The 18,397-nt window shown below is 43.0% G+C and overlaps 1 protein-coding gene and 1 pseudogene across 1 annotated transcript; both read left to right on the forward strand.

Annotated features, from left to right (window-relative positions):
* The first annotated feature begins 2,166 nt into the window (after positions 1–2,166).
* LOC123995146 (adhesive plaque matrix protein-like) lies at positions 2,167–3,997 on the forward strand. Its single transcript, XM_046298576.1, has one exon. It carries the CDS (start codon positions 2,723–2,725, stop codon positions 3,887–3,889), a length of 1,167 nt encoding a protein of 388 aa, XP_046154532.1. The 5' UTR covers positions 2,167–2,722; the 3' UTR covers positions 3,890–3,997.
* A 309-nt stretch (positions 3,998–4,306) lies between these two features.
* Positions 4,307–18,363, forward strand: LOC124032053 (annotated as a pseudogene).
* Positions 18,364–18,397: the final 34 nt, after the last annotated feature.

Consider the following 18,397-nt stretch of genomic DNA (forward strand, 5'->3'; position numbering starts at 1 on the left):
TCAACTACCTACCTACCTTTTATGGCCAGGACCTATCAACTATCCTCAACTACCTACCTACCTTTTATGGCCAGGACCTATCCTGACCTGTCCTCAACTTCCTACCTACCTTTTATGGCCAGGACCTATCCTCACCTGTCCTCAACTACCTACCTACCTTTTATGGCCAGGACCTATCAACTATCCTCAACTACCTGCCTACCTTTTATGGCCAGGACCTATCAACTATCCTCAACTACCTACCTACCTTTTATGGCCAGGACCTATCAACTATCCTCAACTACCTACCTAGTATGGCCAGGACCTATCCTCACCTACCTACCTAGTATGGCCAGAACCTATCCTCACCTACCTACCTAGTATGGCCAGGACCTATCATCAGCTATCCTCACCTACCTACCTAGTATGGCCAGAACCTATCCTCACCTATCCTCAACTACCTACCTAGTATGGCCAGGACATATCATCAGCTATCCTCAACTACCTACCTAGTATGGCAACTACCTACAGTATCTACTGGAAGCCCAACACAGGTCTAATCAATGTCATATTAGCCTGGTTTCTATGCTGTCTTGTCAACTCCTATGGTCGTTGTCAAAACATGTTGGCAACAAAAAATATTGAACCATTTCAGTATTTTGCCACAAGGTGGGGATGCTCAGCACTGCAGGCTGTTATGCAGTGTATGGCAGGTGACATCACCCGAGTGCTTGAATTTCACAGCACAGCGGAGTGCCATCAATGTCCACAAGAGGCAGATACAGACATGTCAGCAGCTGTGCTGTGTGATTCTGCTTTTGCCTGTTCTCTCCAGGGGACTGAATGTTTGTGCTCAGCGTGAGAGACAGTGATTGGCTGTCTGGGGAGATGGGTCCGTGCATTCTGTGAGGCAGAAATTCAGCATTATAACGCTGCAATGGTTCCATATGAGCTCTTCAGCAGCTGCCTCATGTCAAATCACTCTACTACTCTGGGATGAGGGAGCAGGAGGATCAGGGTGGCTATTGTGTAGATAAACACAAGGTGAGGTGAGGTGATAGGCAGGTTCCCCGCCACAACAGAGAAATATGAAAGGGTTGTATGTTCTGACAAAGATCTATCTTACCTTTGTCTGGACTCTTACTACTAACCATATTAAAACAATGAACTTGAGTGCAATCATCTTAATAATTGATAAGAAAACTTCCCCGTTTTAATGTGCCAAACTACTTTCCTTTTCTGGGTCATTCAGCAGTGAGGGCTATGAGGTGTGATGAGGATGGGGACTGCTGAGTTGTTCACCACACTCCCCCTGTGTTCCCCTCCCCTCACAAAGAGATCCTTCAGGCAGTCATTTCCCCAACACCAGATGGCCCTCTCTCTCTCTCTCTCTCTCTCTCTCTGTGTGTCTGTGTGTCTGTGTGTGTGTCTGTGTGTGTGTGTGTGTGTGTGTGTGTGTGTGTGTGTGTGTGTGTGTGTGTGTGTGTGTGTGTGTGTGTGTGTGTGTGTGTGTGTGTGTGTGTGTGTGTGTGTGTGTGTGTGTGTGTGTGTGTGTGTGTGTGTGTGTGTGCGTGCGTGCGTGCGTGTGTGTAGGAGACCTACTAACCATAGGCTATGTCAGCTGTTCATATTTTAATGGCTTCCAAATGATCTTATGTCTCTCATGTTATCATGCTGCCAAAGCGGTAGAAGAGAAATACACAATGCCTCTCTGAACTGTCTTTTACTCATTAACTGCAGGTTCTTCCAGCCCGGTGTCTGCCTTGTTTTTGACAACCCAGTTGAGAGACAGTGCAATACATGACTAGGTACTATCTCTCATGTCATGTTTCCACAGCTTAGTCTTGTTTTAATGCCTCATTGAATCATGTTAAAAACGATGTTTAATCAGGCATGTTCAAACACACACACACACACACACACACACACACACACACACACACACACACACACACACACACACACACACACACACACACACACACACACACACACACACACACACACACACACACACACACACACACACACACACACGATAGGACAGCCAATGGAATGTCTCTCTCTCTCTCTCTCTCTCTCTCTCTCTCTCTCTCTCTCTCTCTCTCTCTCTCTCTCTCTCTCTCTCCTCTCTCTCTCTCTCCTCCTCCTCTCGTTCTCTCTCTGTGCTACAACTTACCCCAGCATCAGTCGAAGTCGGAGGTGAACTTATTTCCGTCTCGTCCATTGGTTTGGAGAAGGAGGAAGATTATCATCGTCGTCATAGCTTCCTGAAACCCCCCCAAAAAATGGATTTAATAGAATTCAGCTTTTAAAAACTGACATTTTTCAAAGGATTAGAAAAGGACTGGAATCACAGCAAATGGAAGTTGAGGGACCCTCTAACACAGGGGTAGGCAACTAGATTCAGTTGGGGGACGATTTTTGTTGGAGCGGATGGTTGGGGGGTCGGAACATAATTATAATAATTTGTACATTACAAATTGACCACAACAAAACCCAAATAGAGATTGTATTTGAAAATAACAATACTTTCCTACTTTGATTACATTGATTTTACTGTCTTTTTTAATCCCCCCAAAAACTAAAATCCTGAAAAAAATTAAAATACTTAAAAACATTTTATTTTATTTTTACTAAAGACTTTGGGGGGGGGGGCAACAACAACAAAAAAATAACTTGTGGGCCGGTTTTGGCCTGTTGCCGACCCCTGCTCTAACAAAGCAGCAGCATCTCACCCACCATGACTACATGTACTTTTACCAGTATGAAACCAATCCAGTCTGCGTTCCCTAGAACGACCACAGAACTGCCTTCCATTTCTTCATCCTCTTCCTCATTGCCTCAACTGGGTGGCCAGAGCGGCTTCAGGAGAGTCTGCACCACAGATGAACCCACTGCCTGTCCAATCCCTGGACTGGCAGCAGGCGTGCTCGAAATGAGAGTGAAGGAAGGGAGCAAGATCCGAAACCTCTTGAGATTTGTAATGGCTCGTATGCAGAGGGAGGAACAGGAAGTGGATGGGAGTCAGATTCAGACCATGCTGAGTGTGAAAGAGGGAGTGACAGTGGACAGGATTCAGATGGGGAAGAGGCAAGGAGAGGGAGTCATGGACATTGGCCGGAGTCAGACCCGGACCGGGCTGAGAGTGAGACAGGTGGTTTTCACTGGATCAGGAAAAGGGATCACCAAAACCATAACATGTGTTGAGATCCTGAAACGGAAAGTGGGAGGACTACACCAGTTATCCAAGCTCCACTACAAGACTGTGAGTGAGGTGTGGGAGAGTCAGGAGACTGACATGACACCCAGGTCAAGGATGACTGTTCATAAGACTGTTCCTGCTATCACTATCCTGCTCTCCAAACACCCATTGGACCCAAGTGAGCCTGGGTATCAGCCCCCAGAAACCCAGCATGGTCCTAGCTACCAACCCCAAGGGTACCAGCCTCCTAGGTATCAGCCCCCAGAAACCCTGCATGATCCTAGCTACCAACCCCAAGGGTACCAGCCTCCTAGGTATCAGCCCCCAGAAATCCTGCATGATCCTAGCTACCAACCCCAAGGGTACCAGCCTCCTAGGTATCAGCCCCCAGTGACGCTATGTGACAGTGTGAAAATTCAACCTCGACCACAGCTTGAACTCCGCAAAACACAACTGTTGTCAATACCACTGACCCAGAAAAGCCAAAGCCCTTTTTGGTTCCAGAGTACCGGTACCTCTAGGTCTCAGGAGGGCAGTAGAGATGCACAGAGCTGTACGCCACACCTGTATGCAGCCTCGGAGAAAGAGAGGAAAACAGCAGGAGGAGAGATACTCTACAGTCCTTGTTCATACATATTGCCTGGTCCTGAAGCCAAGAGAACCTGTATGGAGAACCACCTGTTCCCCTCGACTCCCTCAACTTGAAAGAAACTTGAGTTCCATCTATTCTGTGCTCCTGTTAGACACAACAGAGAAACAGAGGAAAGTGAGGAGACAACTGGAAGAGATTGCTTTTGAGTAAAAGTTTAGGCTCTAGAATAGATTTAGGCTCTAGAATAGAATAGATTATAAAAGGTGTAGTGGGTTAGGAACAACTAGTAAACCCCTACTTTTTCAAATTATACTTCAGTAGTTTGGAAAAATGTCTCATAAAATTATGCTAAAATGCTAAATAAATGTAATGTATGTTATTATGATAACGTGCAACCCCCACCCCCTTGTGCATGCTCATGGTTAGGTCTTCAGCTGCTAGCTAACGTCCTTGAAGTCGTCACTAGTTACCACAGCCACAAAGTCATAAACCTCGCCCATTTCTACAATTTCTCTTCTAAAAATCTGATTTGAAACCTAACCACACTGCTAGTCTTATGTCTTAGATTAAATTAATACAAAAAAAAAAACATATTTGTTTGTTTTTCATATTTTTTTACGATATAGCCAAGTTGTTTCTTATTGGCTGTCTTAACTAGTGACAACCACGTTGTTCCGCCAAGTCTCCTTTAGCTGGTTGACCCTTCATCATGTTCAGAGCCGCCGTCCGTCTTTCAGTGTCCGGGGCCCGGAGTTTGACCTGGACACGGCTTGGGTGTACAGGTATTCTTGTGTTTTATTACTTTTATGTCCAAATGTCGTCGTTTAGGACACGACTCACGTGGTGTTTCGGAAGGAAATCAGGGTCGGTAGGAGTTATTGACTAGTTAGCACATTGCTATTGGCATCCATTCCGTGGCAGATGGATTGCGAAATTACAAACGTTTTGGGGGAGCACATAGTTCTATACGTGGTTAAGAATAATGTTGCACTTTAATTTAACTCCTGAAACGAGAACCTAGTCTTGATGAGTAGGGGGGTTGCACTTTTCAACCAATTAAATAAATGTTGGGGGATTTAAGATGGCGGTGTCGCCCAATACCGCAGTTCTTCTTCGATGTGGTGTAACGGTGGTTGGCGATAAATGTCATTACCGCCACCTACCGGACTGGAGTATAACTCCCTTATACTTTGCTTGAAAAATATCAACCAACAACTACACTACCATTTATCACTAAAAACCCCATCACCCTAGTCCACTATTTTAAATATATGCAATTCTACCTCAAGCCAAACAGCCTGAAAAGATTGGACACTACCACATAAAACACCCAGTAACTCTTCTGACATCTAGTCTCGCACACCCAAATACTGACTTTACGTTCCAACACTGCAGTATAATTGATAACCAAGACTATAAATGCTAAAAAAAATCCAATCTTTCCGAAGCATAAAGTACCAGTCAAAAGTTTGGACACACCTACTCATTCCAGGGTTTTTCTTTTTTTTTTTTATTACTACATTGTAGAATAATCTTGAAGACATCAAAACTATGAAATAACACATATGGAATCATGTAGTAACCAAAAAAAGTGTTAAAAACCAAAATATGTTATTTTAGGTTCTTCAAAGTAGCTTTTGCCTTGATGACAGTTTTGCACACTCTTGGCATTCTCTCAACCAGCTTCATGAGGAAGTCACCTGAAATGCATTTCAATTAACATGTGTTAATTCATTTGTAGAATGTATTTCCTTCTTAATGTGTTTGTGCCAATCAGTTGTGTTGTGACAAGGTATGGGTGGTATACAGAAGATAACCCTATTTGGTAAAAGACCAAGTCCATATTATGGCAAGAACGGCTCAAATATGTAAAAACAAATGACAGTCCATCATCACTTTAAGACATGAAGGTCGGTCAATCCGGAAAATTTTAACAACTTTGAAAGTTTCTTCAATTGCAGTTGCAAAAACCATCAAGCGCTCTGATGATACTGGCTCTCATGAGGACCGCCACAGGAAAGGAAGTCCCATAGTTACCTCTGCTGCAGAGGATAAGTTCATTAGTTACAGGCATCAGAAATTGTAGCCCAAATAAATGCTTCCCAGAGTTCAAGTAACAGACATCTCAACATCAACTGTTCAGATGAGACTGAGGGAATCAGGCCTTCATGGTTGAATTTCTGCAAAGAAACCACTACTAAAAGACACCAATAAGAAGAAAAGACTTGTTTGGACCAAGAAACACGAGCGATGGACATTAGAGTAGGGGAAATCTGTATTTTTGTCTTCGAGTCCAAATGAGAGATTTTTGGTTCCAACTTGCGTGTCTTTGAGAAGCAGAGCAGATGAACGGATGATCTCTGCATGTGTGGTTCCCAGGTGAAGCATGGAGGAGGAGGAGGTGTGGTGGTGCTTTGCCGGTGACACTGTCTGTGATTTATTTAGAATTCAAGGCACACTTAACCAGCATGGCAAACACAACATTCTGCAGCGATACATTTCTGATCCCTAGCTCACTCACGCCACCCTGTCTGCGTCGCACCAAACGACAAGAATCACAAACACCGGGAATCTTCCCCTTCAGTTGGTAAACTTTCACATTTTACCCAGTAATCACTGCTCTCAATGGCACCCTTTGCTCGAGAGCAAATCATTTTACCTCTCTTGTCCCCATTAATTTAACGCGGAGCGCCTGCTGCCTTTGTCCAGCAGAAACACAAACAATTATCACAAGACCAAACCTTCACCGATTCCACAGCACCCTGAAACCACAAATGGATCAGCCAAAAGTTAAGGGTCCACTTTTTTTCCCCAAAATAACTTCACTCCTGCCGTCAGATCCATCTTTATCCTGACCTGATGCCACAAAGTGCTGTACAGAAACCCAGCCTAAAACTCCAAACAGCAAGCAATGCAGGTGTAGAAGCACGGTGGCTAGGAAAAACTCCCTAGAAAGGCCAAAACCTAGGAAGAAACCTAGAGAGGAACCAGGCTATGTGGGGTGGCCAGTCCTCTTCTGGCTGTGCCGGGTGGAGATTATAAACCTAGAGAGGAACCAGGCTATGTGGGGTGGCCAGTCCTCTTCTGGCTGTGCCGGGTGGAGATAATAACAGAACATGGCCAAGATGTTCAAATGTTCATAAATGACCAGCATGGTCGAATAATAGTAATCACAGTGAATAGGTCAGGGTTCCATAGCCGCTGGCAGAACAGTTGAAACTGGAGCAGCAGCACGGCCAGGTGGACTGGGGACAACAAGGAGTCATAACAACATTTTTATGAACAAATTCTGAGAACTTCATGACACCTGCCATGTCTGATACTTCACTTCCATTTCTCCTCCTGTCTTCGAACCTGCGTACAGCTCACTCTGCTTACACTCTGTACCATTTGTTGTTCTTGCCCTGTCAAGGGATGCCATTTACTATCTCCGTATAATCAGCACAAACCACTGGGGATGTAGCGCTCAACAGTTGCATCCCACTTTTAAAGCAGCTGCTTCGTCTTGATCATCTTCTTTCTCAGTAGCTACCAAGAAGCTTTTCCATTTCAAAGAAGCGCACTCTTCCAATCACCCACAGACACTTCCTCCTCTGACAGCCCCTCGCAGATCTCTCTCAATCAAAGCTCTCTTCCTGCTGTTTGTTGGCTCTATACTTCAGTTGTGTCAAAGATGATAGAAAAACTGACAAGATGCATGTCTCTCCGCCCTAACAATGGGAGTCGTTGTCCAAAAAACGGCATGATGGGCTGTCTAGCTCCCACCTATCTTTTCTTGGATTGGTGGAGACCTCTCACTATTGTAATATTCTTTTGAATATTTGATGAGGGTTGTTGACATCAACTGCCTGTATTCAATGGAAGAGATATAGTATTTTGTCACGTGCCCTACTTTTATCCGTAAGTTGTTATGAGTGTACGAAACTTCTATTCATCAAATAAACCTCACGTAGCAAATAATTCATAAATGTTATTTTTGTTCTTGACCAAATTCAGCACATTCTCATTGACATGAATAAAGGGCACCTGCTGTAGGGAGACAGATTTTCAATTGAGTTGGACCTCCTTTCTTCTTCTTCAGTGAGAGTTTAACGGTGGTTGGCATCCAATATGTTGCATTACTGCCCCCAACTGAACTATAGTATAGATCCATTACAATTTGTGATACAAAATGGGAAAAGGAATTTTTAATTACTCTACCAGCTTACCCTACACTCATTAAAACCCACCACCTCATTACCCTACCAACTAACTCTGTACTAATTTAAACCCATCACCTTATTCCACTACTTTGACCCTATCTGATCCTGCCCCAGGCCAACGACCTGAGAGAACGGGACACCACCACTCAACACATCCTGTAACTCTTCTGAAGTCACATCTCGTACTTCTCTGCAGCTGCCACCACAGCAACATCTATTTCCTGTGATTTCTTTTACATTCAATCTTTGCGGTACAGTTGATAACCATTGCTGTGAACGCTAAGAAGCCAACCTTACTGAAACTCATTGGGCCTATCCCTCTGTTCTGTCACAGATCTACTATTTACAGGGGATCCTCTCAGAATGATCCATTCTCCTTTACTTTCTTCACTTGCCTCGGGATAAAGACATCTTCTGCACTACTCTGACCCTGGCTACCTCAACCTGCCTCTCGTGTATAGGACACCTCCGACCCACAGCAACATGTTCACCTCTACAGTTGACACACACAACTTATTCCACCGAAACTACACATTCCTCTGTCCCATGTCCTCCTGCATACTTCCCACATCTTGGAATCTCCCTCCTACACACTAGAGGTTGCCTAATATGATTTTTCAATGCCGATACCGATATTTGGAAGACCAAAAAAAGCAGATACTGATTAATCTGCCAATTTAAAAAATATATATATATAATTAAATGTTTTTAGGTATTTGTAATAATGACAATTACAAAAATACTGAATGAATAATTAGCATTTATTTTAACTTAATATAATACATAAATAAAATCTATTTAGTCTCAAATAAATAATGAAACGTGTTCAATTTGGTTTAAATAATGCAAAACTACTACACACTGCTGTGACATGCCCATAAACGTGACACCTAGAACTAGAGGTCGAACGATTATGATTTTTCAACGCCGATACCAATTAATCGGCCGATTTTAATAAATACAAAAATTAATAGTAATAATTACAACAATACTGAATGAACACTTATTTTAACTTAATATAATACATCAATAAAATCAATTTAGCCTCAAGTAAATAATGAAACGTGTTCAATTTGGTTTAAATAATGCAAAAACAAAGTGTTGGAGAAGAAAGTAAAAGTCACAGGTCGTTGGCCTGGGGCAGGATCAGATAGGGTCAAAGTAGTGGAATAAGGTGATGGGTTTAAATTAGTACAGAGTTAGTTGGTAGGGTGCCATGTGCCATGTTTGAAAGCTAACGTTTCAGTTCCTTGCTCAGAACATGAGAACATATGAATTGTTATGAAAACTTGAAATCGGCCATTTTGATTCTCTACCTAGAACACCTCAATGTATTCGGCACAAAAAAAAGCTCTAACGGCGTAACTCATGTATCCAAACATGACTTTTGTCAGGTAAAGAGTCAATCAAAGCTCTAAAGAACAGACCGTCACCTCTGTTTTACCACATTCCACACTGGATCTGCGTTGCACCAGACGGGCGATCGTCACAAACACCAGGAATCTTAAACTTAAATCGCAACACCTATCCCAGAAATCATTCCCTTCAATGGTTCCATGTACCTAAGGACAAAGCAAGCTACAGGTCTTCTCACAAATTGCGTAGCATGGAGCGCCTGTTCCCTCTGAAGAAACACAAACAAACACCACAAGTCCACTCCTCCTCTCTGGTTGTGTCGCCTTGATTAACTTAACGTCCAAAAGCGGAAGTCGCGGTCACAGGCTCTTTTTCCATTTTCCCCAGAAACCAGAAAATCCGGTCGTTGGGGAGTCTGCAGAGGCTAATATTAGTACAAAGACAGTATTTAGATGGGTAGAAACTGCTTTTCCAATAGAAATCCCAGATCACGTTTGTATGTGATGTCATGGCAACATTGGCTAGCTAAGCTCATGCGCATTAAAACACAAGTCGCTCTGGATAAGAGCGTCTGCTAAATGACTTAAATGTAATGTAATGTCTAACGATCGTCTCGCGTATTTGCAGGCCGTAAAAATCGAAGTCACCCATTTTGATATGAAGTTGTTTTTGATGAAAATTGTAACGTTTGTCACTTCCACGAGGTTGGCTTATTAACATGTTCAACAACTTAAGACATTAAGCTCGGTTGTGCCTTTTTTGGGGATTTTGAGACAGTTTTACATTAAAGAATTATTGTTGACCACTAGGCTACCACTAGTCTACCCTGCTACCTGGATTTCTGACTTGACATGTTTTTTATTTTTATAATGGGTGTTTTTTTTTTTGTTGTTTTTTTTCCTAATCTGTTCTGTTCATTCTTCAGCTCCCTTGGCCAAGAGGTGTTACTCACATGGTGGGAAGCAGGAGACGGACGAGGAGTTTGACGCCCGCTGGGTTAACTATTTTAAAAGGCAGATATTGATGCATGGGAGCTGAGGAAAGGTGAGTAACGAGGAAAATCACCTGGTAGCCCTGATTATAAAGAGGAGCACTGCTGCATTGGTGACTTGCTAGTCTGTTCACAGATTTACAGTCGACTAGAGAGCAGTAGTTGTCAACGTGTTTTGGTTACTGAACCCCAATCACCATTTTGCTCTGCCCTCTTATGAGTCTTCCCCAGGGTTTACTGCCCTAGATGAGCAAAATTAGAGGGATGATTTCGAGTCAAAAATAAGATATCATTTTGGAGTCTCGCAGACCCAAGAGACCCAGCCTCATAGTTTTTGAGAGATGCAACTGTTTGTTTATTTTAGTATTTTTATTGGCGTCTACCTCTTCTACCATCCTGTGGTAACTGACCCTATATTCACCGTTTGTCCAGGGATGAACACGCTGATTGGATACGACCTGGTACCTGAGCCAAAGATCCTGGACGCTGCCCTCCGAGCCTGTCGCGGGTTAGACGACCTGGCTAGTGCCATTCGCATCCTGGAGGCTGTCAAGGTGAGGGGGCAAATGAAAGCGTAGAGAATTCCCTTGATGGATACATTAATCTTTAAGTCCTAGTATTGTGACCAACAGTCCACTGTGGAAGCTCTCCACAACTCTACCAGCCAATCTTCCAATATTCTACTACGTGTTTTCATTCAATCCTAACATGACGTTTTCCATGTGAAGTTTGTAACAAAAGGGAGATATATATATGTGTGTGTATGTATGTAGGGCTGTGTGGTGGTCACGAAATTTCGTCAGCTGGTGATTGTCAAGCAAATAACTGTCGGGTCTGCCCGTAATTGACAGTTAATTAACCTAAACATATTTAGCATCTCCTGGCTTCGAACTAGCCACCGATGCAGACCTTTAGGAACATCTACATTTAAAAAAAGTCCTAATAATAAATCTATGTAATATAGCCTACATCTTCACAATAAATCCATAATTGCTCTCAGGTGAGGGTAACACTTGAAAGCAGCTTGTAGGTTTGGTAAGGGAGGTCTATATTACTTTCTATGTGTACTGGTATAAACTACCAGAATTGTGATAACTTTTTCAAAGATTTTTGTGGAATTTTCTCTACTGGTCTTTTTTGGGGTATGTCAGATCATGACAAATGTCTGTAATGACCTTTGAACCCTGTGTGACCTTATCACATGTAAAATAATCCAAAATAAGACGACTATGAGAAATGTTCAAATAGACAGACAAAGTTGTAAAACATCCTCAGGGATGCAAACTCGTCGCTTTTCAGCGCTCTCAAAATGTCATCTACGTGAATCATTGTCGATCCGTGAATATAAAAAGTGTACAGATGTGTATCACCATTGAGCTATAAATGGGGGGGACGACAACATCTCCCTGTGTGATGTGATCATCACTAACCTTCTCTTATGAAACTAAATGAATGCATTCTACATGTAGAATATCGTTCAGAGTGCTTCATCTACTCCGCTGCTTCTCTCCGTTATTTGGGGGGTTCTTTCCCGCTCATCTCCATCTGTTTTTAAAATGATATTTTTCCGTTATGGCGAGCTGGGATGTGGAGGCAGTGAGGGTTTCTGTTGTTACGATGGTTTAATTATTGGAGCGAAGTGGATCTGTATTTAAAAATAAAAATAAAAATACATATCCTGTAAGAACAAGCTGGCCAATCTGACTAGGCTTCGCTGTCAAGCAGCCTTCCAGTCGGTGCCACTGCCAATCTGACTAGGTTTCACTGTCAAGCAGCCTTCCGGTCGGTGCCACTGCCAATCTGACTAGGCTTCGCTGTCAAGCAGCCTTCCAGTCGGTGCCACTGCCACTGCCAATCTGACTAGGCTTCACTGTCAAGCAGCCTTTCGGTACCACTGCCAATCTGACTAGGTTTCACTGTCAAGCAGCCTTTCGGTACCACTGCCAATCTGACTAGGTTTCACTGTTAAGCAGCCTTTCGGTACCACTGCCAATCTGACTAGGTTTCACTGTCAAGCAGCCTTTCGGTACCACTGCCAATCTGACTAGGTTTCACTGTCAAGCAGCCTTTCGGTACCACTGCCAATCTGACTAGGTTTCACTGTCAAGCAGCCTTCCGGTCGGTGCCACTGCCAATCTGACTAGGTTTCACTGTCAAGCAGCCTTCCGGTCGGTGCCACTGCCAATCTGACTAGGTTTCACTGTCAAGCAGCCTTCCAGTCGGTGCCACTGCCAATCTGACTAGGTTTCACTGTCAAGCAGCCTTCCGGTCGGTGCCACTGCCAATCTGACTAGGTTTCACTGTCAAGCAGCCTTCCAGTCGGTGCCACTGCCAATCTGACTAGGTTTCACTGTCAAGCAGCCTTCCGGTCGGTGCCACTGCCAATCTGACTAGGTTTCACTGTCAAGCAGCCTTCCAGTGACTGCCAATCTGACTAGGTTTCACTGTCAAGCAGCCTTCCGGTCGGTGCCACTGCCAATCTGACTAGGTTTCACTGTCAAGCAGCCTTCCAGTCGGTGCCACTGCCAATCTGACTAGGTTTCACTGTCAAGCAGCCTTCCAGTCGGTGCCACTGCCAATCTGACTAGGTTTCACTGTCAAGCAGCCTTCCAGTGCCACTGCCAATCTGACTAGGTTTCACTGTCAAGCAGCCTTCCGGTCGGTGCCACTGCCAATCTGACTAGGTTTCACTGTCAAGCAGCCTTCCAGTCGGTGCCACTGCCAATCTGACTAGGTTTCACTGTCAAGCAGCCTTCCGGTGCCACTGCCAATCTGACTAGGTTTCACTGTCAAGCAGCCTTCCAGTGCCACTGCCAATCTGACTAGGTTTCACTGTCAAGCAGCCTTTCGGTGCCACTGCCAATCTGACTAGGCTTCGATGTCAAGCAGCCTTTTGGTGCCACTGCCAATCTGACTAGGCTTCGATGTCAAGCAGCCTTTCGGTACCACTGCCAATCTGACTAGGTTTCACTGTCAAGCAGCCTTTCGGTACCACTGCCAATCTGACTAGGTTTCACTGTCAAGCAGCCTTCCGGTCGGTGCCACTGCCAATCTGACTAGGTTTCACTGTCAAGCAGCCTTCCGGTCGGTGCCACTGCCAATCTGACTAGGTTTCACTGTCAAGCAGCCTTCCGGTCGGTGCCACTGCCAATCTGACTAGGTTTCACTGTCAAGCAGCCTTCCAGTCGGTGCCACTGCCAATCTGACTAGGTTTCACTGTCAAGCAGCCTTCCGGTGCCACTGCCAATCTGACTAGGCTTCGATGTCAAGCAGCCTTTCGGTGCCACTGCCAATCTGACTAGGCTTCGATGTCAAGCAGCCTTTCGGTACCACTGCTAATCTGACTAGGTTTCACTGTCAAGCAGCCTTTCGGTACCACTGCCAATCTGACTAGGTTTCACTGTCAAGCAGCCTTCCGGTGCCACTGCCAATCTGACTAGGTTTCACTGTCAAGCAGCCTTCCGGTCGGTGCCACTGCCAATCTGACTAGGTTTCACTGTCAAGCAGCCTTCCGGTCGGTGCCACTGCCAATCTGACTAGGTTTCACTGTCAAGCAGCCTTCCAGTCGGTGCCACTGCCAATCTGACTAGGTTTCACTGTCAAGCAGCCTTCCAGTGCCACTGCCAATCTGACTAGGTTTCACTGTCAAGCAGCCTTTCGGTACCACTGCCAATCTGACTAGGTTTCACTGTCAAGCAGCCTTTCGGTACCACTGCCATAGAGGAAAAACAGAGCGGAGTGACAGCCCCATATTATCAAAACTACCGTCTCCCCTTTCTTCCACGAATTGGTGGACATTTTGTTTTGGTACGTTTTTGGTTGATTTTTGTTTAGTCATGTTACCTGGCTTGTTAGCTAACAATTTTGTCTTTGCAAAAATGTGGATGGCACAGAAAAAGGGATAGATACTTCAATGATAGGATTTAATATGCCTTAATCAATCTAAATCAGATTCAAAGTTAAAAAATAAAAAAAATATTTAAAAAAGTGAGATTTCCTCTTACTGCCACAATAAAAATACAGATCATTATGCATTTAAATTCCGTACTACATTCCTCCTGCCAATCGCAGGTAGGCCTTTGGTTATGAGCAAATCGGGCTATTTTATGCAGTAGCCTTTCCTATTATACTGAAAGACATTCAATTCAATGTGTTGCATTGAGTAGAGGTGTGAATCTCAAAGTCAATGTGGTTGGGAGAATTGCAGAGTTAATTTAAAATCATGCCATTGATTATTATTATTATTTTTTTCATTGAATACATTGTCTTAAGTTATTCAAGTAAGTTATTCAAGTATAAATGACCGTAGATTGCCATAAATTACCTGTAAATTACCAGTAGTTTTGCAACACCAACTATTTCTTATCTTTAGCCGTCACCCCATTGGTCAAAGCAGTCTGTGTTTATTTATTGTCTCCCCAGGACAAATCTGGCCCCCACAAAGACATCTACCCATACCTAATTCAGGAGCTGCGGCCAACACTAGATGAGCTTGGTATTTCCACACCCGAAGAGCTTGGCATGGACAAATTATAAATGGGTAGGTATCGAATGGACATGCACTGACTGGCAACCTGAATTACCAGATTAACCCCGAGGTAGAGGTCTTCGCGGGTCTAAAAAGTTAGACGAGGCCAACCAGACCTCGACCCGATCTTTGGACCAGAGTGACAAAAATAGTTTAAATTGCTCATCTGGTTAACAAATAGGTCTTTGTTTGTTGGTTAGGCCTTCTATAAGTCAATAAATGCACCGTATTAGCATAAAATAAATATGCTGTAGGCTATGCAGAGCTGTGGTCGAGTCCACTCTGTTCCATCAGCAGTAGTTACATAGACCTGATGACAATCAAACAGGGCCTGGATCTGAGAGGAAAGGGAATTGTGGACCTGTGAAGACCTTTAACCCCCCCCCCCCCCCAGCACTTATAGACCTACACCCTAGGAAGTCTGTAGACCTGAGATGATTGGATAGGTGTAAGCAATGTGGTGCTAAGCTTCATCTTCGATTGGCCTGGTGGAAACGCCTAGTGGGTTAGTGCTATTGTTATAGGTGAGGGAGCACCCCCCCCCCCTTTTTTTAAAAAACCAATGCCATCAATTCCTCAAAGTTTGTTGAAGAGCCTATCAATACTGAAATGCATTCTTCCAATTGCAACGTCTGCCTTTGCCCACACACATTGTAGAAGAATGCCGTCTCAGCTAAACCATCCTAAAATAAAATCTCATTAGAAATGAATGTTTGTTGTCTGACAGTATGCTATCATATAAATGTAATGTAAAAATGTAAAAATACCAATTTTACCCAGGGGGGGCGCACAATTTCATCAATTTTACAATAAGGCGTAACAAAATGTGGAAAAGGTGAGTGTCTGAATGCACCTTATTATCATTGGACCGTTTGCAAGGAGAGCTTTATTACGAGTAGGCATGTTTATTTTTTATTTTTTAACCTTTATTTAACCAGGCAAGTCAGTTAAGAACATATTCTTATTTTCAATGACGGCCTGGGAACAGTGGGTTAACTGCCTGTTCAGGGGCAGAATGACAGATTTGTACCATGTCAGCTCGGGGGTTTTGAACTCGCAACCTTCCGGTTACTAGTCCAACGCTCTAACCACTAGGCTACGCTGCCGCCCCATTTTATTACGTAGTTTACACGCGGGATCATAAATACACTTTTAATTGATTAGCTTGAACACTTACCTTATTACAAAAGAAGGGAACTATCAATTCATAGAATTTATTTACGTACCATGTTTAATTAATCAAATCAATTGAAAAAGTAGTCAACATAAAGCATTACTACGTACAATCGCAAGGAAAATCATTTTATAACTGCCATAAAAAAATCTATCTTTTGGTGTTGGTGTATTCCTGCATCTCAATAAACTATAACCGAAAGACATCATTACCTCCCAACTTGGCCCAATTCACATTTCCACTTTCCCATCCTGACATACCAAGCTGGAACGGGCCCTGCATCTCAACCAATAGCTAATGCTAAATACACACACAGTCTACAGTTCTTCATCATTCTGGTCACAGTCGCAGAGAAGACGGAGAAGAAACCACCATTTACCACTAGGCGGCAATACATATTTATTTGGTTTGTCCTATAGTTTTTTTAATTGAATTTTAGTTGTAATTAAATAGAATTTATTTAGAATTTATTAGAATACATTTTCCATAAATATTTTTACCAGCTTCATGTTTTCTCAAATTGAACAAAGTGAGGGAGAGCCACTCCTCCGTGCTCCGGCAGCACTACGGCTGGAAGTGACGCCCCCCTGGAAATGCTTAAGGCTTCAGTTCGGCTGGTGCCGAACGAGTGCATACTCCCTTAATAAGGATTAGCCCCCATTTTTAAAAAATTATTTAACCTAAAATGACATTCCCAAATCTAACTGCCTGTAGCTCAGGCCCTGAAGCAAGGATATGCATATTATTGATACCATTGGAAAGGAAACACTTTGAAGTTGATGGAAATAGTAAAGGAATGTAGTAGAATATCACACAATGGATCTGGTAAAAGATAATACAAAGAAAAAAACACGGTGGTTTTTCTACGTACCATCTTTGAAATGCAAGACAAAGGCCATAATGTATTATTCCAGCCCAGGTGCAATTTAGATTTTGCCCACTAGATGGCATCAGTGTATGTATGTGCAAAGTTGTAGACTGATCCAATGAACCATTGCATTTCAGTTCAAATGTGCCTCATTTGTTTATTAATAACCTATCATGTTCAAAACTGTGCACTCTCCTCAAGCAATAGCACGGTATTATTTCACTGTAAAAGCTACTGTAAATTGGACAGTGCAGTTAGATTAACAAGAATTTAAGCTTTCTGCCAATATCAGATATGTCTATGTCCTGGGAAATGTTCTTGTTGCTTACAACCTCATGCTAATCGCATTAGCCTACGTTAGCTCAACCGTCCGGTGGTAGGGACACCGATCCCGAAGAAGTTTGAAAAGACCTTCGCTAGAAAAAACAAATGTGGCAATAGTACTGTTTGTCCATTTTGAGACGCTGTAGCCAGTGTAGATATTCTCAAAATAGTCTGAATTAATCATAATATTAATAATTATAATAATAAGAATATAATAATAATAATAATAATAATAATAATAATAAGATTACTCAAGAAATCGGTCATTAATTTAGAAGATGTAAAATAACTAAGATAAGTGCAGTATTTTTCAATAAAAACACACACCAGATGCGATCAGAACACGCAGGTTGAAATATCAAAACAAACTCTGAACCAACTATATTAATTTGGGGCCAGGTCGAAAAGCATTAAACATTTATGGAAATGTAGCTATGTCCGGTAGAGAGTCAAAGTGGGGGGGCATCAGTTTGTCAAGATCATATGTACACGTAGGCAGAGTTATTAAGGTGACTTATGCATAGATGATAGAGTAGCAGCAGTATAAGGGGGGGGGGGCGCAATACGAATAGTCTGGGTAGCCATTTGATTAGACGTTCTTATGGCTTGGGGGTAGAAGCTGTTTAGAAGCCTCTTGGACCTAGACCTGGCGCTCCGGTACCAACTACCTATTGGATATCATGAAATTGTGTAGAAAAAGGGTGAAAGTCAAAAAAATATATAGTAAAAAATATAAACTGTTGACCAATCACCGACAAAGAGGCGTAGACTATGGGTCTGAACTTGTGTCTTGTGTGTCCAAAAATGTCACACGTTGTCGTCATAGTATATGCAGGAACAATACCGACTTGTTTAGGCTAGGAAGCATGCGCCTTTAGACCTATCCAATCCTTTCAGAGCTAAAGAAGGGGCAAGGGGTCGACTTGGGATTCAGGGTTAGTCTTTTTAAGATAAAACTAGGCCTCTTATCTAACTGAAATTCTTCTGTCTGTTTCTCGCTCCCAGGTTTTCTCAGGACTGCTGTTGATGTCTCTGGGAACCTTGTACTTAGTCTTTGCCTCCTTGTATAAATATGTGTGTGATATTTAATTTGGCCCTTTTGTTTGTAAAATATTGATTAACTTAATAAAGAATATATATCTTGCATGTGTCACCAGATGCGTTTTCACTAATTGGTA

Source organism: Oncorhynchus gorbuscha, linkage group LG01 (genome assembly GCF_021184085.1).
Source record: "Oncorhynchus gorbuscha isolate QuinsamMale2020 ecotype Even-year linkage group LG01, OgorEven_v1.0, whole genome shotgun sequence".
Lineage (NCBI taxonomy): Eukaryota > Metazoa > Chordata > Actinopteri > Salmoniformes > Salmonidae > Oncorhynchus > Oncorhynchus gorbuscha.